Source organism: Ranitomeya imitator, chromosome 2 (genome assembly GCF_032444005.1).
Source record: "Ranitomeya imitator isolate aRanImi1 chromosome 2, aRanImi1.pri, whole genome shotgun sequence".
Taxonomy (NCBI): domain Eukaryota; kingdom Metazoa; phylum Chordata; class Amphibia; order Anura; family Dendrobatidae; genus Ranitomeya; species Ranitomeya imitator.
This window is the reverse complement of record NC_091283.1, coordinates 206,619,180-206,644,226: the sequence shown is the minus strand read 5'-3', so window position 1 is coordinate 206,644,226 and position 25,047 is coordinate 206,619,180. Positions and strand designations below refer to the sequence as shown.

At 42.2% G+C, this 25,047-nt stretch overlaps 1 protein-coding gene across 1 annotated transcript in view; it reads left to right on the top strand.

Annotated features, from left to right (window-relative positions):
- LHX6 (LIM homeobox 6) overlaps positions 1 to 23,982 on the top strand; it is a 225,995-nt gene extending 202,013 nt beyond the window's left edge. The window contains exons 4-9 of the mRNA XM_069755548.1: positions 11,308 to 11,528; positions 13,276 to 13,376; positions 13,450 to 13,545; positions 16,688 to 16,862; positions 19,557 to 19,660; positions 23,109 to 23,982. Coding sequence (XP_069611649.1) covers positions 11,308 to 11,528; positions 13,276 to 13,376; positions 13,450 to 13,545; positions 16,688 to 16,862; positions 19,557 to 19,660; positions 23,109 to 23,129 — 718 coding nt within the window. The 3' untranslated portion in view covers positions 23,130 to 23,982. The remainder of the gene's footprint in view (positions 1 to 11,307; positions 11,529 to 13,275; positions 13,377 to 13,449; positions 13,546 to 16,687; positions 16,863 to 19,556; positions 19,661 to 23,108) is intronic.
- The last annotated feature ends 1,065 nt before the right edge of the window (positions 23,983 to 25,047 follow it).

Genomic DNA, 25,047 nt, shown 5'->3' with positions numbered 1-25,047 from the left:
GGGCCGCACGACGCATGCGTTTTTTAAAAGGTCGGCGCCGCACAAAAAATCCAACATGTTGCGTTTGCCGCGCCCAGACAGGTGCGCCCTAACGCCGCATGCGGCGTAAAACGCAACACAACGCATACACATGCGGCCCCATGCGGCGCCAATGTTAAAGATAGGGCCGCACGACGCATGCGTTTTGTTGCGGCGGCGACGCTGCGGCGCAAACCGCAAATGTGAACGTACCCTAAGACATTTTTTTTGTAAAGCTGAGCTGTAAAGTCTTGCAAATAATTTTTTTTTGCTAAGTAAGTCTGTCTTCCTGGCTTATCTGCTTGTTTTCAGAAGGGTTCTTATCTTCTCTGCTCTTATCAGTATACATATGCTAGGCCAGACATGTTACCTTTCAGTTTCTATGGAGAGCAGCTGTGTGCTTCTACCCCCATGGCCTCTTCCGGCATCAAAAGAAAAAGATGCAGCTATTGCCCTTCTACTTGTGACAACAAGACGAGTATAACATGTTCTGGCTGTAAAACATTTCTATGCAAAAATCATGTGTATTGTTTGTCATGCAAGAATCCGTAAATTTATATGATCATGTAAATATATTCACATTGTAATGTTTATTATCTTTAATTTTTTATCACAAAATATTTGATTTGATTGTTTTGTTTTGGTTTTTTTTTACAAAATATGTGTAGTTTTCTATTTTCGTTTTGCTCATTGGATGGATCTGTTTTTTCAGAATAAAAACAAAAATAAAAGATTTCTAGTTCATTTTTCTTTTTTTTTTACTACCAAACATGTTCACAAACAGTCTAGTAAGCAAAAAGTATAAAAAAAATGGAGTTAGAGTGTCTAAAATCAAGGTTTAATAAGCCAGGTCATAGTGACCCGGAACACTACAAGTGTATAGTAAATGCAAACAAAACAGCAGGGTTAAAGTCTTCCTTCAACCTTAATAACTATTATGGATTAACCCCTCTCTGCCATCGGACGTACTATCCCGTCCATGTGACCTGGGACTTAATTCCCGTGGACGAGATAGTACGTCATATGCGATCAGCGGTGCTCATGGGGGAAGTGCGGTCGATCGCGGCCGGGTGTCAGCTGATTATCACAGCTGACATCTGGCACTATGTGCCAGGAGCGTTCACGGATCAAACATGATCGCAGCATTCTGTCGGCATAGGGAAGCTTCCCTGAGACCCTCAGAACAAAGCGATGTGATCACGTTGTTACGAGGGTCTCCTCCGTTTTCCTCCCTGCAGGCCCCGGATCCAAGATGGCCACGGTGGTCCTTCAGGGTCCTGCAGGGAGGTGGCTTGTGAGCGCCTGCTGAGAGCATGAGCCGAAAAAGCCTTCTGCACTGCCTGTCAGATTGCTGACCTGACACAGTGCTTTGCAAAGTGTCAGATCAGCGATCTGACACTATATAGTGATGTCCCATCCTGGGACAATGTAAAAAAAAAGTAAAAAAAAAAAAAAATGACACTGTGTAAAAATATTTAATAAAAAAATTCCTAAATAAAGAAAAAAATAAATAAATATTGTTCCAATAAATACTTTTCTTTATGTAAATAAAAAAACAATAAAAGTACACATATTTTGTATCGCCGCGTCCGTAATGACCCGACCTATAAAACTGTCCCACTAGTTAACCCCTTCATTGAACACCTTAAAAAAAATAAACGAGGCAAAAAACAATGCTATATCATCACACCGCCTAACAAAAAGTGGAATAACACGTGATCAAAAAGACGGATATAAATAAACATGGTACTGCTGAAAACGTCATCTTGTCCAGCAAAAAATGAGCTGCTATACAGCGAAAAAATAAAAGTTATAGCTCTCAGAATAAAGCAATGAAAAAATAATTATTTTTTTTATATAACATAGTTTTTATTGTATAAAAGCATCGAAACATAAAAAAAATATATAAATGAGGTATCGCTGTAATCGTTCTGACCTGAAGAATAAAACTGCTTTATCCATTTTACAAAACGTGGAATGGTATAAATGCTCCCCCCCCCCCCCCCCCAAAGAAATTCATGAATAGCTGGTGTTTGTTAATTCTGCCTAACAAAAAATCAGAATAAAAAGCGATCAAAAAATGTCATGTGCCCGAAAATGGGATGAATGAAAACGTCAACTCGTCCCGCAAAACACAAGACCTCACATGCCTCTGTGAACCAAAATATGGAAAAATTATAGCTCTCAAAATGTGGTGATGCAAAAATGATTTTTTACAATAAAAAGCGTCTTTTAGTGTGTGAAAGCTGCCAAACATAAAAACCCACTATAAAAACCCTCAATCAAACCCTCCTTTATCACCACCTTAGTTAGGGAAAATAATAAAATAAAATATATATATTTATTTCCATTTTCCTATTAGGGCAAGGGTTGGGGCTGAGGCTAAAGTTAGGGTTAGAGTTGGGGCTAAAGTTAGGGTTAGGGTTGGGGCTAGAGTTGGGGAAAGGGTTTGGATTACATTTACAGTTGAGTTAGGGGTGTGGTTAGGGTTATAATTAGGGTTAGGGGTGTGTTGGGTTTGGGATTAGGGTTAGGGTTGTGGTTAAGGTTATGGTTAGGGTTGGGATTAGGGTTAGGGGTGTGATGGGGTTAGGGGTGTGGTTAGGGTTAGGAGTGTGTTGGGGTTACGGTTGGAGTTAGAATTGGGGTTTCCACGGTTTAGGCACATCAGGGGCTCTGCAAACGCAACGTGACGCCCGCAGACCATTCCATCAAAGTCTGCATTCCAAAACGCCACTTCTTCCATTTCGAGCCCCGATGTGCACCCAAACAGTCGTTTACCCCCACATATGGGATATCAGCGTTCTCAGGACAAATTGAACAACACCTTTTGTGGTCCAATTTCTCCTGTTACCCTTGGGAAAATAAAAATTTGGGGGCTAAAAAATCATTTTTGTGGGAAAAAAATCATTTTTTGTTTTCAGGGCTCTGCGTTATAATAATCTTTAGTGAAACACTTGGGGGTTCAAAGATCTCACAACACATCTAGATAAGTTCCTTGGGGGGTCTAGTTTCCAATATGGGGTCACTTGTGGGGGGTTTCTACTGTTTAGGCACATCAGGGGCTCTGCAAACGCAACGTGAAGCCCGCAGACCATTCCATCAAAGTCTGCATTCCAAATGGCACTCCGTCCCTTCTGAGCCCCGACATGTGCCCAAACAATAGTTTTCTCCCACATATGGGGTATAAGCATACTCAGGACAAATTGGACAACAACTTTTGTGGTCCAATTTCTCCTGTTACTCTTGGGAAAATAAAAATTTGGGGGCTAAAAAATCATTTTTGTGGGGAAAAAAATGATTTTTTGTTTTCACGGCCCTGCGTTATAATAAACTTTAGTGAAACACTTGGGGTTCAAAGATCTCACAACACATCTAGATATATTCCTTGGAGGGTCTAGTTTCCAATATTAGGTCACTTGTGGGGGGTTTCTACTGTTTAGGTACTTCAGGGGCTCTGCAAACGTGAAGCCTGCAGACCATTCCATCTAAGTCTGCATTCCAAATGACGCTCCTTCCCTTCCGAGCCCCGACGTGTGCCCAAACAGTAGTTTTCTCCCACGTATGGGGTATCAGCATACTCAGGACAAATTGGACAACAATTTTTGGGGTCCAATTTCTCCTGTTACCCTTGGGAAAATACAAAACTGGGGGCTGAAAAAAATCATTTTTGTGGGAAGAAAAAGATTTTTTATTTTCACGGCTCTGCGTTATAAACTTTAATGAAAAACTTGCGGGTTCAAAGTTCTCACAACACATCTAGATAAGTTCCTTTGGGGGTCTAGTATATTGTATATACATATATATATATATGTATTTATATACAGTACAGACCAAAAGTTTGGACACACCCTCTCATTTAAAGATTTTTCTGTATTTTCATGACTATGAAAATTGTACATTCACACTGAAGGCATCAAAACTATGAATTAACACATGTGGAATTATATACTTAACAAAAAAGTGTGAAACAACTGAAAATATGTCTTATATTCTAGGTTCTTCAAAGTAGCCACCTTGTGCACTGATGACAGTTTTGCACACTCTTGGCATTCTCTTGATGAGCTTCAAGTGGTAGTCACCGGGAATGGTTTTCACTTCACAGGTGTGCCCTGTCAGGTTTAATAAGTGGATTTCTTGCCTTATAAATGGGGTTGGGGCCATCAGTTTTGTTGTGCAGAAGTCTGGTGGATACACAGCTGATAGTCCTACTGAATAGACTGTTAGAATTTGTATTATGGCAAGAAAAAAGCAGCTAAGTAAAGAAAAACAAGTGGTCATCATTACTTTAAGAAATGAAGGTCAGTCAGTCCGAAAAATTGGGAAAACTTTGAAACTGTCCCCAAGTGCAGTTGCAAAAATCATCAAGCGCTACAAAGAAACTGGCTCACATGAGGACCGCTCCAGGAAAGGAAGACCAAGAGTCACCTCTGCTTCTGAGGATAAGTTTATCCGAGTCACCAGCCTCAGAAATCGCAGGTTAACAGCAGCTCAGATTAGAGACCAGGTCAATGCCACACAGAGTTCTAGCAGCAGACACATCTCTACAACAACTGTTAAAAGGAGACTTTGTGCAGCAGGCCTTCATGGTAAAGCAGCTGCCAGGAAACCACTGCTAAGGACAGGCAACGAGCAGAAGAGACTTGTTTGGGCTAAAGAACACAAGGAATGGACATTAAACCAGTGGAAATCTGTGCTTTGGTCTGATGAGTCCAAATTTGAGATTTTGGTTCCAACCACCGTGCCTTTGTGCGACACAGAAAAGGTGAATGGATGGACTCTACATGTCGGGTTCCCACCGTGAAGCATGGAGGAGGAGGTGTGATGGTGTGGGGGTGCTTTGCTGGTGACACTGTTGGGGATTTATTCAAAATTGAAGGCATATTGAACCAGCATGGCTACCACAGCATCTTGCAGCGGCATGCTATTCCATCCAGTTTGCGTTTAGTTGGACCATCATTTATTTTTCAACAGGACAATGACCCTAAACACACCTCCAGACTGTGTAAGGGCTATTTGACCAAGAAGGAGAGTGATGGGGTGCTACGCCAGATGACCTGGCCTCCACAGTCACCAGACCTAAACCCAATCGAGATGGTCTGGGGTGAGCTGGACTTCAGAGTGAAGGCAAAAGGGCCAACAAGTGCTAAGCATCTCTGGGAACTCCTTCAAGATTGTTGGAAGACCATTCCCGGTGACTACCTCTTGAAGCTCATCAAGAGAATGCCAAGAGTGTGCAAAGCAGTCATCAAAGCAAGAGGTGGCTACTTTGAAGAACCTAGAATATAAGATAAGTATATAATTCCACGTGTATTAATTCTTAGTTTTGATGCCTTCAGTGTGAATTTACATTTTTAATAGTTATGAAAATACTGAAAAATCTTTAAATGAGAAGGTATGTCCAAACCTTTGGTATGTACTGTATGTATATATATATATATATGTATATATATATATATATATATATATATATATATATACAGTGGGGCAAAAAAGTATTTAGTCAGTCAGCAACAGTGCAAGTTCCACCACTTAAAAAGATGAGAGGTGTCTGTAATTTACATCATAGGTAGACCTCAACTATGGGAGACAAACTGAGAAAAAAAAAATCCAGAAAATCACATTGTTTGTTTTTTTATCATTTTTTTTTGCATATTATGGTGGAAAATAAGTATTTGGTCAGAAACAAAATTTCATCTCAATACTTTGTAATATATCCTTTGTTGGCAATGACAGAGGTCAAATGTTTTCTGGAAAACTTTTTTGCCCCACTGTATATATATATATATATACTATGGGATTTATACAGGAGAGTCTGTGTCTCATATGTGATGTAAACAGCAGAGTCTTAATGTCTCCTATGTGATGTATATAATGCCGTTTCTGTATCCAATGGGGTGTATATACTGTAAAGCAGTCTCGATGTCTTCTATGTGATGTTGTGGTATACAGTATATATATATATATATATCAGCATTTCAGAGTCACGTTTGTGATGTATACAGCAGAGTATCTTATGTGATGTATATACAGCATTCTCAGTGTATGCTATGATGTATACAGCAGTCTAACTATTAACTAAGTGATGTATAAATAGCAGTCGAAGTGTATCCTATGGGATGTATATACAGCAGTCTTGGTGTCGCCTATGTGATGAATACAGCAGACCTCTTGCTGCTATAGTTGCATAAACTTTACTTGAACAGTGATGAACATGATCACATGATCACAAGCCTCATCAAATAAAGGCAGTTTAAACCATCACATTGGGATTAATTAAATGTTCATAATTTTGTATGGTCCGCTAAAAATGTTTTAAGTATCCAAATGGTCCTTGGCAGAAAAAAAGGTTCCCCACACATGCTGTAGATGATGGGCTAGAATATTTTGTGTATATGTGAACTGCACAGACATACGTCAAAGAGGTGGGCATCCGTTTCCCCATCATACGAAGAGCTGATGGGTTACTTCTTTTAACCCTTCTTCTCATCTTTTCTGTTACATAGGGTTCTTTCCAGAGGGGAGAGAAGAAAAATATTTCATCCCTGCAAATTGCCATTTTTTTCTATTTTTTGAGCGTTTTATTTTATATTGAAGTGGAGGGCGGAACCTTCAAAGCTGCAGAACTTGGCTTGCAGTTTGCTGCCTAGGAATGCAGGTAGAGAGTGCCAGAGTCCTCATTAGCCATGGAGGGCAGGTAAAGAGTGACAGACCCCACAAAACACTTGGAGGACAGGTAGAAAGTGCTAGAGCTCACACTACACATGGAGAGCAGATAGAGATTGACCGTCTCTGCATTACACATGGAGAGTAGGTAGGGAATTCCAGAACCCACACTACACATGGATGGCAGGTAGAGTGACAGATCCTGCACTATTCGTACAGATAGAGAGTGACAGACCAAACAATACACATGGAGGACAGGTAGAGGGTGACAGAGCCCACGCTAGACATGCAGGACTGGTTGGTAGAAAGTGACAAACCCTGCACTACATATGAAGGGCAGTTAGAGAGTTACATAGCCTAAACTACACATGAAAAGCAAGTAAAAAGTGACAAACCGTAAACTACACATAGAAGGCAGGTAGAACGCAATAGTGCCTACACTAGGCAGGGATAGCAAGTTGATATGGAGAGCAGAAAAAGAGTTACAGTTTCTACACTAGACATGGAGGGTAGGTAGGGAGTGCCAGAGCCCACACTGCACATGAAAGTCAGGTAGAAAGTGACAGGGCTCACACTACACATGGAGGGTAGGAAGGGAGTGCCAGAGCCCACTCTACACATGAAGGTCAGGTAGAAAGTGATAGGGCCCACAGTACACATGATGGTCAGGTAGAAAGTGATAGGGCCCACAGTACACATGATGGTCAGGTAGAAAGTGACAGGGCCCACACTACATATGGAGGGTAGGTAGAGAGTGCCAGAGCCCACACTACACATGAATGTCAGGTAGAAAGTGACAGGGCCCACAGTATACATGGAGGGTAGGTAGAGAGTGACAGGGCCCACAGTACACATAGAAAAGAGGTAGAGAGTTACAGACTCCAGCCCATACTACTCATGAAGCAGAAGTAGAAAGTGACAGGGCCCACAGTACACATGGAGGGTAGGTAGAGAGTGACAGGGCCCACAGTACACATGGAGGGTAAGTAGAGAGTGACAGTGCCCACAGTACACATGAATGTCAGGTAGAAATTGACAGGGCCCACAGTACACATGGAGGGTAGGTAGAGAGTGACAGGGCCCACAGTACACATGAATGTCAGGTAGAAATTGACAGGGCCCACAGTACACATGAATGTCAGGTAGAAATTGACAGGGCCCACAGTACACATGAAGGGTAGGTAGAGAGTGACAGGGCCCACAGTACACATGGAGGGTAGGTAGAGAGTGACAGGGCCCACAGTACACATGGAGGGTAGGTAGAGAGTGACAGGGCCCACAGTACACATGGAGGGTAGGTAGAGAGTGACAGGGCCCACAGTACACATGGAGGGTAGGTAGAGAGTGACAGGGCCCACAGTACACATGGAGGGTAGGTAGAGAGTGACAGGGCCCACAGTACACATGGAGGGTAGGTAGAGAGTGACAGAGCCCAAACTGCACATGAGGGGCAGGTGGAAAGTGACAGGGCCCACACCACACATAGAAAAAAGGTAGAGAGTTACAGACTCCGGCCCACACTACTCATGAAGGAGAAGTAGAGAGTGACAGACCCCCCCGTGTCTTTTTTTATATTACTGCAGTTTATTTGTAGTAATTATTTTAACTGACAAGTTGAGTAACGTTTTAAGTGAATTCCTTTATTTTTCTTGTGTTAGTCCTCAGCTGCAGCCTAAGGCCGGGATCACACTTGTGAGAAACTCGCACGAGTCTCGCACCTCCATACCTGGCACTGCCGCCGGCACTCGGACCGCAGCATCCAGCTGCATAGAAATACATGCAGCCACGCGCACGCTCCGCTCCCGAGTGCCGGCGGCAGTGCCGGGTATTGAGATGCGAGACTCGTGCGAGTTTCTCACAAGTGTGATCCCGGCCTAAGTTATAGCCTAGACAAGCATTCACAATTCTGCTGGATTAGGAGCTGAAGTCTCCCAATTTAATCTGCCGGATCAATATCTGAGCAAAACTTATTCCGAATTAGTCAAACTAACCGACCAACTGCCTCATATGAGCTCACCTGAATTTTTAGAAGTGCGTCTAGCCACAGAAGAACAATTGCTTGCAATGTCTGTCCTATGGGTCCCAAAAATAGATGTATGCTTATGGTACGTACCATGGGACATTGATATGCAAGTGTTGATATACTGCATTTGTACCTTGTGCAGCTGTATACTGGCACAATAGGTGAGGAGGACCACCGTAAGGACCAGGGGTAAAGAAATGTAGGCAACTATGTGGGACACCATCCATAGAGGCCAACGCTCACGCATTTGCCAGCACAGTCACAATTTGCAGAAATTTTGCTTCCAAATGTTGCTGTCCCAAGCCAAAAAAGTGGAGGGTTTATATACAGTGGGGCAAAAAAGTATTTAGTCAGTCAGCAATAGTGCAAGTTCCACCACTTAAAAAGATGAGAGGCGTCTGTAATTTACATCATAGGTAGACCTCAACAATGGGAGACAAACTGAGAAAAAAAAATCCAGAAAATCACATTGTCTGTTTTTTTAACATTTTATTTGCATATTATGGTGGAAAATAAGTATTTGGTCAGAAACAAAATTTCATCTCAATACTTTGTAATATATCCTTTGTTGGCAATGACAGAGGTCAAACGTTTTCTGTAAGTCTTCACAAGGTTGCCACACACTGTTGTTGGTATGTTGGCCCATTCCTCCATGCAGATCTCCTCTAGAGCAGTGATGTTTTTGGCTTTTCGCTTGGCAACACGGACTTTCAACTCCCTCCAAAGGTTTTCTATAGGGTTGAGATCTGGAGACTGGCTAGGCCACTCCAGGACCTTGAAATGCTTCTTACGAAGCCACTCCTTCGTTGCCCTGGCGGTGTGCTTTGGATCATTGTCATGTTGAAAGACCCATCCACGTTTCATCTTCAATGCCCTTGCTGATGGAAGGAGGTTTGCACTCAAAATCTCACGATACATGGCCCCATTCATTCTTTCATGTACCCGGATCAGTCGTCCTGGCCCCTTTGCAGAGAAACAGCCCCAAAGCATGATGTTTCCACCACCATGCTTTACAGTAGGTATGGTGTTTGATGGATGCAACTCAGTATTCTTTTTCCTCCAAACATGACAAGTTGTGTTTCTACCAAACAGTTCCAGTTTGGTTTCATCAGACCATAGGACATTCTCCCAAAACTCCTCTGGATCATCCAAATGCTCTCTAGCAAACTTCAGACGGGCCCGGACATGTACTGGCTTAAGCAGTGGGACACGTCTGGCACTGCAGGATCTGAGTCCATGGTGGCGTAGTGTGTTACTTATGGTAGGCCTTGTTACATTGGTCTCAGCTCTCTGCAGTTCATTCACTAGGTCCCCCCGCGTGGTTCTGGGATTTTTGCTCACCGTTCTTGTGATCATTCTGACCCCACGGGGAGGGATTTTGCGTGGAGCCCCAGATCGAGGGAGATTATCAGTGGTCTTGTATGTCTTCCATTTTCTAATTATTGCTCCCACTGTTGATTTCTTCACTCCAAGCTGGTTGGCTATTGCAGATTCAGTCTTCCCAGCCTGGTGCAGGGCTACAATTTTGTTTCTGGTGTCCTTTGACAGCTCTTTGGTCTTCACCATAGTGGAGTTTGGAGTCAGACTGTTTGAGGGTGTGCACAGGTGTCTTTTTATACTGATAACAAGTTTAAACAGGTGCCATTACTACAGGTAATGAGTGGAGGAAAGAGGAGACTCTTAAAGAAGAAGTTACAGGTCTGTGAGAGCCAGAAATCTTGATTGTTTGTTTCTGACCAAATACTTATTTTCCACCATAATATGCAAATAAAATGTTAAAAAAACAGACAATGTGATTTTCTGGATTTTTTTTTCTCAGTTTGTCTCCCATAGTTGAGGTCTACCTATGATGTAAATTACAGACGCCTCTCATCTTTTTAAGTGGTGGAACTTGCACTATTGCTGACTGACTAAATACTTTTTTGCCCCACTGTAAATTCAGTCAGATTGGGGTCATTTTCGGTTACAATGGGGACTGCCAGACAGTGTAAGATGATCTGTGTAGGGACTTGGGATCTGGTTTGGGGTCCATATATATTTTGGGTATCTAGTCTGGGGTCTGTATTTGTTTATGGACTATATTTATTATGAAGGTTTTATCTGGGGTCTATACTTAATTAAAGGGTCTCGCACCAATAATTATTTTGGGGGTCTATTAATTTTTGGCGTCTGGTCTTAGATCTGTATGTATTCATATTTATTCAGGGGCTTGTATTCTGAGGTCTAATATAAGATATACAGTATTTATTCTGCGGTATGGATTTATTTAGAACTGATGCCGTGCCATATTTATTTTTGGGTTTGATATATTCAGAGGTATATAGATTTTTAAATAGGTTTTGGCTACATCTATATATATTTAGGAGTCTGGTCTACATGTGTATTTATATAAGGGGCTTTTGGGGTCTGCATGTAATACCGTCATCAATGTGATTAATGTATCAGTGTTTATTATTAATCTTCAATCTATTTAGCTCCCAAAGATTTCCTTAGTATAATCCAGTTAACAAATAAAATTTATATGCAGAATATATTGGGGAAAAAAAAAATTATCGGAGCGCATGCTTACAAAATTTGCAAAATTTTTCTCTAATTTGCAGCCGATTTGGAACGAAGTGTGCGCGATGCGGCAGACAGATCTATGCCAGTGACTGGGTGAGAAGAGCGCGGGGAAATGCGTACCACCTAGCGTGCTTTGCGTGCTACTCCTGTAAGAGGCAGCTGTCTACAGGGGAAGAGTTTGGCCTTGTGGAAGAGAAGGTTTTATGCAGGATCCATTACGACACCATGATTGAAAACCTGAAAAGGGCAGCGGAAAATGGTACGTTGTCGACACCGCTTTGAAGCCTATTCTATATTGAGTTTTTTTCTCTGTAATTCAAGATGCTCTTGTTATGTTGCACTATTTTCTTTTTCATTGTTGACTTCCTTCTTTTGTGTGTTATTCATCAGAGCTATGATTAACCTATTAGTCATGGCAGCCAGCTGTGCGGGTGACAGAATGGACGACAATGTTTCCCCATAGTCCCCCACCCTAAGTCCTAAGACCCTTGGCAAACAAAAATTTGAAAACTTTTTTTTGCCAGAATTTTTTCTGTAAATGACCCACCGACTGGATGTCAAATCATTATACTCAATAAGCTTTATATATATATATATATAGATAGTACGGTTAACATTACATACTCAGAAGAATATGGGACTTCCCTCTGGTCTCTGGACAAAGCTGTAGCGTTTATACTGCTCCATTCGACATCCATTATCAAAATAAATGATTGGCTTTCTGCCTCTGACTTGCCTAAATCCCATCGAGAATCTGTGACAAGACTTGAAAAGTGCTGATCACAGACGTCTCCATCCAATCTAACGGAGCGAGTGTGCAAAGAAGAAGGGGCACAAAATTTCTCCACTGCACTTCCCTTTAGGCCGGGGTCACACTTGCGAGTTCGATGCGAGAAACTCACGCATCAATCGCCAGCACTGCCGCCGGCGCTCGGGACCAAAGCGTTCAGCTGCATAGAAATACATGCAGCCGCACACTCCGGTCCCGAGTGCTGGCGGCAGTGTCGGGGATTGATGCGCGAGTTTCTCGCATTGAACTCGCAAGTGTGACCCCGGCCTTAGGTTGACTTACACTGCAGGAGCCCAGCGAGCACTGGTACACACAAGGCATCAGTGCGGTCACTGTCTCATCCATCTCTCCTTATCTGCATCATCCATTCACTGCACAAAGCATCACATAGTATCTGGAGGCTGAAGCAAACAGGAGACAATTTTGTCGGCACTCATCTTGAGTGCGCATGCTTGCTGAGACCCTGCAGTGTCAGTGTGCATACGCAGTGCCAGGAATTCAGTTCAGGCAGCGCTCACTTTGGGCAACTGAGCGCTGTCAATCAAGCTAAGGCCATGTTCACACTATCAGTATTCGATCAGTATTTTACATCACTATTTGTAACCAGGAGAGGAACAATCAGAGGAAAAATACAATAGAAACACGTCACCACTATTATGTCACCCGAAGTGAAAAAAAAATCAATCATCACCCACCGAAACTGTAGGGTAATAAGATCAAACTAACGTAGGTAACACGTAAACTTATCTGTATTACAAGTGGTGTGAATAGACGAATGTAGACATTCATCAATGTCATAATGTAATTTATTACATTGTATATCATTGCCTAAAGAGGACTTGTTACCAGGTCAAGGATCCTGCTTTTGCTCTTATTTCATTCTCACTGCCCCCTGATTATTCCATTTTTTTTTAAAATTCACCATTCAATTCCATGGACCTTTATTCAGTGCTGATTTTTAATGATCTTTATTAAGGGGAGTGGCTCACAGGTTCCTCATGGGCATGTCTTTAGGCTACTCTGCATTGTTACTCTATGAGCCACACCCCTTTAAAAAAAAAACAACATAAAAATTAGAACCAAATAAAAGCACTCATATCTCAGGAACTGGATGGTGAAATGAATGAATTGCAGAATACTCGGAGGTACAGGGAAAATATGCTGGTGACAGGACCCCCTTAGCCTTAAAACAAGTGAAAAATATGTGTATTTTCAGGAAATGGGATTACTTTGGAGGGGGCAGTACCATCAGAACAGGACAGTCAGCCAAAACCAGCAAAACGGGCCCGAACATCATTCACAGCAGAACAGCTACAGGTATGAGATTCACTGACGGGTTCAGTGCCAGGGAACGTACAGGAATCTGCCACTAATCTACTCTGTTCTCCAGGTGATGCAGGCACAGTTTGCTCAGGATAATAATCCCGATGCCCAAACACTTCAGAAACTTGCAGATATGACCGGACTGAGCAGAAGAGTTATCCAGGTCAGTATGAGACACGCAAAGCTATTTGTTAAAAAATATTTTAAAAAGTTTTCCTTGACATACAACATCAAATGTACGATCAATGTAGATCAGACCCATGAAACCCTCAGAGATCAGGAGAACAATGGGACAGTGGCCTCTTCACCACAGTGCCTGGCATACTGAAGACCACCGGACTATGATTGTGCCAGGGTCTGCAGGTTGGCCACATCGTCATGAACGTTGCTGTGCCAGGTATTGCAGTGAATGAGCCACCGCCTTTATGTCCGGTGATTGGAATAGGTCCTTAACATTTATACATGAATGGTTAATCAATTGGAGCACCAATTCCCCCAAAAAGTTGAGACACTTTGTAAAATGTAAAGAAAACAAGAATCGAATGATTTAGAAATCTGTTTCAGCCATATTTTATTCACAGCAGAACATAGATCACAGATCAGGAGACGAGCTTTACATATGTTTCCATTTCAGATGAAAAAATTAACTCAATTAGAAACTGACGACACTAACAAATCTCAAGAAAGTTGGAACGGTACTAACAAAGGGCTGGAAAAGTAAGTGGTACTAATGAAAAACAGTTGGAGGGTCAATTTTCAACAATGTCACATGACTAAAAAAAAGAGAGCATGTTATAGACAAGAGGCAGAGTCTCTCAAAGGCAAAGATGGTCAGAAGTTGTGAACAACTTTGTCTAAAAACTGTGGGACAATTTCAGAAAAATGTTCCTCAAGATAAAATTGCAAAGACTTTGAAATTGGCCAAAGCTTATTTAAAATGGACTGAGGCAAAATGGAAAACTGTTTTGTGGTGAGATGAATTGAACATTGAAATGCTTTATGGAAACCACTGACGTCGTGTCCTGCGAACTCAACAGGAGAGGGACCATCCAGCTTGTTATCAGATCACATTTCAAAAGCCTGCATCTCTGATGGTATGTGGTAGCTTTAGTGACTATGGCATGGGCAGCTTACACACCTTGAAAGACGCTATCAAGGCTTATATTGAAGGTTTTAGAACAACATATGCTCCATCCAGACATTGAATATTTCAGGGAAGACCTTACATATTTTGGCAAGACAATGGAAAACCACATACTGCGTCCATCTTAGCATCATGGCTTCACAGAAGAAGAGTTTGGGTTATGATCCAGCCTCCTACAGTCCAGACCTCTCAACAATAGAAAACATTCAGTGCATTATGAAACAAAAATTCCCGCCAAGACCCCGGACTGAGGAGCAGCGAGAATTCAACATAAGATGAGTACAGGGCAACATTCCTCTCCCAAAACTCCGGCAATTGTCTCCTTACTTCCCAGACGTTTACAGACTGTTGTAAAAAGAAGCGATGCTACACAATGGTAGACCCGTCACGGCACAACTTTTTCGAGATGGTGCTGCCATCAATTTCTAATTAATTTTTTCAAATAAAATGGATAAATGTCCAACGCTCAACTTCTGATCTGTGATCTATGTTCGTCTGTGAATGAAATAGGGTGATAAGATATTTTCAATTCTTTACACTACAGTTTTCTTTACATGTTACACAGCATCCCAAACTTTTAGGGAATTGGAGTGGTAATATGGATAGGCAATTATCTGTAAAATTACCAAAAACCATGTTAATGAACTATGATATCTAGAACTTAGATATTGATGATGTATCCCTAAAATAGGTGATCAATATCCGATTGATGGGGTCTGATCTCGACACACTGGAACTCATCTGGAACTAGAGTACGGAATCGGGAAACTGCAACTCCATACACTGTTTGGTTTCAGTTCCCGGGTACTGTGGGTCAGCTCCAATTTACTTAGTTCAACCGTTGATATAATATTGATAAAATATCCAAAGGGTAGGTCATCATCAATATCTAAGGCCTGCACAATCCTGTTAAAGGGGAAATATTGGAAGGTCTCTTGCACCACATTTCTGGATGCTTTATATACCTTAGCGGAAGCTAATCTCTGATGTGGCCAATCCTGCGGCACGTAGCAACTTTCTAGCAGAGGGCTGTCTTAAAGGGAAACTGTTAGTAGGATCAACCCTCCTAAGTTGTCTATATGGGCACGTATGTCACAGAAAGGGTCACATTGAGGTCAGATAGCATAAAGTAAGGTTTTAATACTAGAGACAGGATAGAACCGTTGCGATTAGTCACCTTGTCGTGGTGGGATGGCTTTTACGCTTTTTGATCAAAATAATGTTAAGTCCCCCATGTTATTTATATGTACTATTACTAATTTCTTGTTCACTTATTATAGGGTATATTCTATTTATTTTTGGTGAGGGGGTTGTTTATGAAATGGCCACAGTATGAACGTGTTCTAACACTTTGCATGTATACCAAGTTATGCTCCGATTCATTTCTTTGGTTTTCCTGTCAGTCATTACAGGTCTCACACTGGTAATGACTCCTTTCATTTACAATACGCTTTGGAGACACATTCTCAGGGAGATCTATGTCCGACCCATAGATCTTAACAGCTCATTTACATATTAAGAAAGATGTGAATTTCTCTGGAATAAGACATCGGATCGCAGATATCAAGGTGTCATTTTATTCAGCTTCCTATGACCTACAAGTCCATATAGACGGCTTAGGAGGGTCGATCCTACTGACAAATCGTTTTTAAGCAGGGATGTCCTGATGGAAATACATGGGACTGTATGTAATGCTAAATCAGCATGGCCAGACAAAGCTTCCTCTGGCCATAACAGCTGATCAAAGAAACCCAGCCCCAAAGTATCATCTGATCACCAGTCCAACTTCTGTTTGGAAGAGTGGTTGACCAGTGAGACAATTCCTTTAATTTATGGTCATTTTTCCTGGTCACCATGACTTTAGGATGATGCGCATGTTCTCTGACACATAACCAATAACAATTGGAGCTTCTGATTGTCACCATAACCGTTACTAGTGATGGCGGCTACATGGATAAATGTGCCGATATTTCTATAGACCGGTAGATGTCGATTATCTGTATGTTGTTGTTGATCATCACTATACCATGTCCTTGTCAATTGTTCCTTCAGTCTCAAGAAGTTGAACACATATACTTATTGTTTCCATAGTTTGTATCATCCATAACTGATACAATATGTATTTGCTGATTTTTTTTGTAAAACAATTTAAAATCCCCAGGTTTGGTTTCAGAACTGCCGAGCACGACATAAAAAACACACGCCTCAGCATACAGTGCCTCCACCCGGCCCTACACCAACCCGTCTCACCTCTTCACTTTCAGATGACATTCACTTCTCCCCCTTCAGCAGTCCAGAAAGAGCCAGAATGGTGACATTACATGGATATATAGAAAGTAAGTACCCCCACGTTTGTACTAGAAGTCTAGGACTCGTCTATTGATGATGTCTCCTGTCCTATTGTGAAATCAATGTTAGATCGGTGGCGGTCAGACACCCGACACGCTCAATGATCAGCCGATTGCGTCTCCCAGTGAATGTACACAGAGCTCCATACACTGCATAGTGGCCGTTCTCAGGTACTGCAGCTCGGCTCCTATTAAAGTGAATGGGAAATGAGCTGAAGAACCTAAGAAATTCAGCCCATTCTGTAGACTTGTAGCACACGTTTGTCCTGTAACATCATCTATAAATATCACTATCTAACAACATAAATTTCAAAGAGAAAAAAAAAAAAAAAACTCCAAGTAAATGTGGCGCTAAGCACCTACGGATTTTTTGAATTCATCCACTTCAAGTGAAAAATGTTAAAAAATTCATTTATTTTCTCAAAATAAAATATATTTGTAAATTTTTTTAAAAAACAGTAGAACGCGTTTCGGCTGCTATTTTTACAGTGCAGCCTTCATCAGGTAGTAAAAAAACAAAAAGAACAAACAATACAATAAGCACTATAAAAATATAGTGCTTATTGTATTGTTTGTTCTTTTTGTTTTTTTACTACCTGATGAAGGCTGCACTGTAAAAATAGCAGCCGAAACGCGTTCTACTGTTTTTTAAAAAAATTTACAAATATATTTTATTTTGAGAAAATAAATGAATTTTTTAACATTTTTCACTTGAAGTGGATGAATTCAAAAAATCCGTAGGTGCTTAGCGCCACATTTACTTGGAGTTTTTTTTTCTCTTTGAAATTGCCACCTATGTGGATCTGAAGCAGGATCAACACATAGTTCTCCAAAGTGAGCTGCACACCTTATTGGATTATACAACATACGAAGAAGAGTTGCCTAAAGAATTGATTCCTTGAGAATCTCAACGTGCATTTCTTACCGATAGAAGGTGAGCATAACTACAAATAAAAGAAATGTTTTTAACTTGTTGGTAAAAACGTATTACGCTCAGAGGAAGCGCCGCACTTGTCTCTTTTTTTTTTTTTTTCCCTCTTTCCCTAAACCAGGGTATTTCTAAAGTCTAACAACATAAAGCTATATTTGTCAGACAACCCATTTAAATAAAAAATCCAAATGGTGATCGGCACTCCACTTCTTGTGGTGTAGGTGGAAATAAGATAAATGAAGGGAAGAATTCCCAGCACTCAGAGATATTGTGAATCTTGTCTTTTTTTATTTGTCAGAATCTGAACGTTTCAGCTCCTCCCGAGCTTTCAACACCAGTGCTGGAAATTCTTAATTTCGACCCCTTTAAATAGGCCAGGATAGACCCCCTTGAGGTGAAGCAACCAAAAGATGCCTTAAAGGGAATCTGTCACCTGAATTTGGTGGGCTATGTAAATGCCCTGTGTTCGGTCAGATGGGCGGTGTTTCGTCTTCTTTCCTCCACCTCATCCTTCCCCGCTGGCCGCAATATTTTTGGGAATGTAAGTAGGTGTCCTCCATAGTTCGCGCGTACGCAATGCAATCTTGCCTTGCGCACGTGCAGTATGCTTTGCCCATCTGCGGGCAAAGCCAAAAAGCATTACTGCGCATGCGCCGGCGCTGGCGCCCTATGTCCCGGAACACAGCAAAATACTTCTGGGACATAGTGAGCCGGCGCATGCGCAGTAATGCTTTTCGGCTTTGCCCGCAGATGGGCAAAGCATACTGCGCGTGCGCGAGGCAAGATTGCATTGCGTACGCGTGAACTATGGAGGACACCTACTCGAATTCACGAAAATATTGCGGACAGCAGGGAAGGATGGGATAGAGGAAAGAAGACGAAATACCACCCATCGGACCGGATACAGGGCATTTACAATTTGAGTTTTTTTTTAAGTAGAACCACCAGACCATACGGTGATATCTTTTAGAAAAGGTATACGCGCACTTGAGCGAGTTGTGTAGGCATAAGTCCTGTGAAAGGTTAATACCGGTTGCGCTGCCCCGTGGCTGGAGGAATAACTTCACCAGGATGCTCGACTAGAAGAGACAAGTCATGGTTGTAGGCAGCGCCACCGAACTGAAGAGCCGTTATCCAAAAATATATCAAGCGTTTTTAATTCCACAACACGTTTCGACACCGGACTGGCGTCTTTATCAAGTGCAAAAAATCAATTGTAGATAAAGACGCCAATCCGGCATCAAAACGCGTTGTGGAATTAAAAATGAAGGCTCAATATATCTTTGGATCAAGGATCTTCACTTTGGTAGTGCAGCCTAAAACCGTGAATTGCCTCTCCTTTCTTCAGGAGTGCGCCATTCCCTAGCCTCGCGGATTCCTGTTTGCTGAATGATTGACAGTTCGGAGCAGCAGAGTCATTGTACCACTGGCCGGAACTGTGCGCTGTTTGATGGTGGAAACAGAGGCAGCATCAGAGGAGCACAGGGGAACGGAAGCTGGATGGATCCTTGACTAAGGGACAGTCCACCTCTGATAGACCGCAGCGGTGGTCGGTAACCTGGCAATTTTTACCAGATAAAGCTCCTGGATTCAGTATACTGCCATTACTGCACCCTTTGCTATCTGTGGAAAGAGCTACTAATATCTGTGTATATTAGTGGCATGAATGTGTATACTTCTATAGATTGTGTTGTTTCTTTCATGGCTGCCATTTATATTAATAGCATGTTTTGATATTGACCTTTTTCCAGGTCAGGTACAGTGTGGGCAGGTGCACTGCAGACTTCCCTATGCTGCTCCTCCTGTGCATCTCAAAAGTGACATGGAAGCCACGCTGTCTAACAGAGGAGACAAGGTAAGGGCCGCCACCCATGGGGAGGAATGTAGGGTATGTGCACACGTTACGGATTATTCGCGGATTTTTCGCAGCATGTTCATTTATTTTGCAGATTTTTTTGCGGATTTCCCACTATGTTATTGAATTGGGAAGCTCCGGAAAAAAAACGCAAAAAAATCTGCACAAAAACCACATAAAAAACGAGACAAAACCGCGAGCAAAACACAAGAAAAATGAGTGCAGATTTTATGCGGAAAATCTCCGGTTTTGCTCAGGAAATTTCCGCATAAAATCCTGACGTGTGCACATAGCCTTACAGGAAAGACACCATTGATATTTATAGATTGCCGTCTCTCTGTAGGCGTACTTATCCATGATCTACATGTATCACATTAAAGGGGTACGCCGAGAATGTGAGAAAAATGGCCGCTGTGACATATTATAAGTTGTAACCAGTGCTGACATGTAACTAGGATGCCACGTACAGGGTCGAGATATTTCCAACAGTCCCATAGACAGTGAATGGAGCGCAGGTCAACCATGCGCATGGACCAGTACAGTCGATCATACATATGGACCAGTACAGTCGATCATACATATGGACCAGTACAGTCGATCATACATATGGACCAGTACAGTCAGTCATACATATGGACCAGTACAGTCGATCATACATATGGACCAGTACAGTCGATCATACATATGGACCAGTACAGTCGATCATACATATGGACCAGTACAGTCGACCATGCGCATGAACCAGTACAATCGATCATACATATGGACCAGTACAGTTGATCATACGTATGGACCAGTACAGTCGATCATACATATGGACTAGTACAGTTGAACATACATATGGACCAGTACAGTCGATCATACATATGGACCAGTACAGTCGATCATACATATGGACCAGTACAGTCGATCATACATATGGACCAGTGCAGTCAATCATACATATGGACCAGTACAGTCAATCATACATATGGACCAGTACAGCCGATCATACATATGGACCAGTACAGTCGATCATACATATGGACCAGTACAGTCGATCATACATATGGACCAGTACAGTCAGTCATACATATGGACCAGTACAGTCGATCATACATATGGACCAGTACAGTCGATCATACATATGGACCAGTACAGTCGATCATACATATGGACCAGTACAGTCGACCATGCGCATGAACCAGTACAATCGATCATACATATGGACCAGTACAGTTGATCATACGTATGGACCAGTACAGTCGATCATACATATGGACTAGTACAGTTGAACATACATATGGACCAGTACAGTCGATCATACATATGGACCAGTACAGTCGATCATACATATGGACCAGTACAGTCGATCATACATATGGACCAGTGCAGTCAATCATACATATGGACCAGTACAGTCAATCATACATATGGACCAGTACAGCCGATCATACATATGGACCAGTACAGTCGATCATGCGCATGGACCAGTACAGTCGATCATACGCATGGACCAGTACAGTCGATCATACATATGGACCAGTACAGTCGACCATGCGCAAGGACCAGTACAGTCGATCATACGAATGGACCAGTACAGTCGATCATACATATGGACCAGTACAGCCGACCATGCGCATGGACCAGTACAGTCGATCATGCGCATGGACCAGCACAGTCAATCATACGTATGGACCAGTACAGTCTATCATACGTAAGGACCAGTACAGTCGATCATACATATGGACCAGTACAGTCGACCATGCTCAAGGACCAGTACAGTCGATCATACATATGGACCAGTACAGTCGATCATACATATGGACCAGTACAGTTGATCATACGCATGGACCAGTACAGTCGATCATACGTGTGGACCAGTACAGTCGATCATACATATGGACCAGTACAGTCGACCATGCGCATGGACCAGTACAGTCGATCATGCGCATGGACCAGCACAGTCAATCATACGTATGGACCAGTACAGTCTATCATACGTATGGACCAGTACAGTCGATCATACATATGGACCAGTACAGTCGACCATGCTCAAGGACCAGTACAGTCGATCATACATATGGACCAGTACAGTCGATCATACATATGGACCAGTACAGTCGATCATACGCATGGACCAGTACAGCCGATCATACATATGGACCAGTACAGTCGATCATGCGCATGGACCAGTACAGTCGATCATACGCATGGACCAGTACAGTCGATCATACATATGGACCAGTACAGTCGACCATGCGCAAGGACCAGTACAGTCGATCATGCGCATGGACCAGCACAGTCAATCATACGTATGGACCAGTACAGTCTATCATACGTATGGACCAGTACAGTCGATCATACATATGGACCAGTACAGTCGACCATGCTCAAGGACCAGTACAGTCGATCATACATATGGACCAGTACAGTCAATCATACATATGGACCAGTACAGTCGATCATACGCATGGACCAGTACAGTCGATCATACGTGTGGACCAGTACAGTCGATCATACATATGGACCAGTACAGTCGACCATGCGCATGGACCAGTACAGTCGATCATACATATGGACCAGTACAGTCGATCATACATATGGACCAGTACAGTCGATCATGCGCATGGACCAGTACAGTCGATCATACATATGGTCCAGTACAGTTGACCATGCACATGGACCAGTACAGTCGATAATACGTATGGACCAGTACAGTCGATCATATGCATGGACCAGTACAGTCGATCATACGTATGGACCAGTACAGTCGAGTAGAGTGTGTGCTCTCTGAGTCTTTTTACTGCGTTTTTGGAGCAAAAACTGATCAGAAAATTCAAAATTTTGAGAAGTTTTTCACGTTTGAGGAAGTTATACAAAGTTTTCACTCTAAAAACTCACCAAAAAAACCTCAGTGTGTACATATCCCTAAGGGCATATTCACACTGATTCTTTATACGAGTTTTTGGAGCAAAACCTGAGCGTAAACTGAGCACAAACGCTGACAATTCTCCTTAAAACTCAAAACTCCTCAAAAACTTTGAGTTTCTGCTTTTTTAATGCTGCTTTTTTGCGGTGTGCACATAAACAAAGGCTATGTGTTGATGGAGTCTTTTTTTGCTGAGTCTTTGAAGCGTAAAGTGAGCAGAAACTCCAAGTTTGTGAAGAGTTTTGAATTTTTGAGGAGGATTTGGAGAGTTACTATTCCGATTCTTCTCAGTTTCTGCTCCAAACAAAGTTCTGTGTGCACACGGCCTTACAGAGAAGTTGGAGGAGATTAATTAAAACTAATGTAGAGAAAAAGCATGGCTATTGTTTATTTCATGCTCCAAAGTCCCTTTGGAGTTAGCTCCTCAAACCAGTTGTTCACTATGGATTATGACTCCATTTTTCCCCGGCACTAGTTTAGTGGTCAAAGGGTAATTGATTTTATAATTACTAATTAGTCTTTGTATTATTATGGCAGGTAATCCTTTTTCAGTACTGAACTTCATCTTCTACCATTTGGTGATGACACACAGCCCTTTAAGCCGGGGTCATGAAGAATGCAATTGAGATGGGCGATTAGGACAGAGGACATTGTGTTCCAGTTGACTTTTACTTTCGAGGAAAGTGGACAATACACAACAGAAACTTTCATTTTTCTTGAAAACAACATGTACTTCTCCTCCCGGGACAAGCAAATAAGGATCAACACATCTTTGTGAGAGAGTTTGACATTGGTATTAACTTATAGCACACGTACAAGTGAACGCTACCCTCAGACTGAATTTTTCATCCATTGCATTTGTGTTGAAGACCAATTACATCAAAATGAGGAGACCTCAGGAACTTGGCAAGATTAAAGATCAGAAGAAGATAGATGGTGGACCACATCGGAGATCCTGAATCTGGTTGGATGGCCCACATTTAATAGTGGTTGGCCTCATGTGGAGAGACAGGCCAACCACTTTTTGGTTTTGAGTTGGTTGCCGGTACAGAAAATACCACCTAGATCTACTTCTAACATAACATGTCTATCCTCCCAAAGTTTCTATTCCTTTACCCATGGCTCTCTGGTTTTCTTCTCATGTGATTACTAGTACTACCGTCCTGATGTTCAGATCTTTGATATGTTGTAGAGCAGATTCTAAATTATTACCTCTGAATGATTGTGGTTATGGCTTTCATGACTCCTTGTTGTGCTCACCAGCAATGTGGCTCTATGGGAATCCAACTCAGAAGGTCTCATGAACTTTTTTTGGTGATGGGTGACAAGCAGTGCTTTTTGGCCTTCGAGTGACAAGCAGGGTTACCGGTTTAGTCAATATGGAAAGAAAAGATTTAAAGCAACATACTAATTAGGTCAGAATGCCCAACTCCATAATTTCCAGGTGCTCAGTTTATAAGGAACAGTGGTGTGGAGGGAAAAAAGAACATGTCCTTCTGTCCTGGGTTGAAAACTGTGAACTACAATGGGGGGGGGAGTGGGGGGCATTTTGATTTTTGCTTTAGGATCGCCACTGCTTCACACCCTAAGTGGGTGACTTGTAAAAGATCTGTGCATGCTATATCCTCTAAGGAACATGGTAACCAGACAATTGGAGCAGGATATCTAGCTTGCAATATCAAACCGGTGCACACCTGAGTGCTGCCTATCGTCTTTATGGGGCTCTCACTTATTTTGATAGCTCCTTCATACGACCTTAATCATTTGGTTCTTTTAATGTTTCTGCAGTGCTGTCCCAGAGAAGGAACATGTATGTTCATAGACACCTAAATGGCTCTGGTCTTACCACATAGGAATCCAAAATGTTACTAGTAATTATTGCTTGCGTAAAGTTGACCCCAAATCAGGGACTCTTGAATTATGGCTTGTCTGATAAAAGATCTTACTAGACTATGGATGCTTCTGGAAAAAAGGCAGCCCTTATTATTCTACCCCATACAGCCTTGGAGTGACCGTTACAGGTCATTCCAGTGGTCATTGACATGGCCCTGTTGCCAACAGTCCTTCCTAAGGGCTCGCGCAGACGGCGGTATTATCGATCGGAGTGTGATCCGACAAAACATTGTATCGCACCTGGACCGATGTTAGCCTATGTCCATTTTTTTTCCTCTGACAGACTCTGCATGTGCAAGTTTAATCCAATATTCAGATCGCACCCATGCAAGTCAATGATTGCATGGAAAACATTGGACTACACTCATGACTTCTTGCTGGAGTCCGATTTCCGCGCACTGACTCAATTGAGAAGATGGAGAATTTGTTTTCAACATCTTCTCATCCAAGAGAATCGGATCACATTGTGATCACACTTGGATCAGAGTTGGATCAGAGTGTCATTTGCATAATTGGCCCGATACTCTTGGATGAGAGAATCTACAGCTGTCTGCGCGAGCCCTAATAAAGGATATGTGCACAC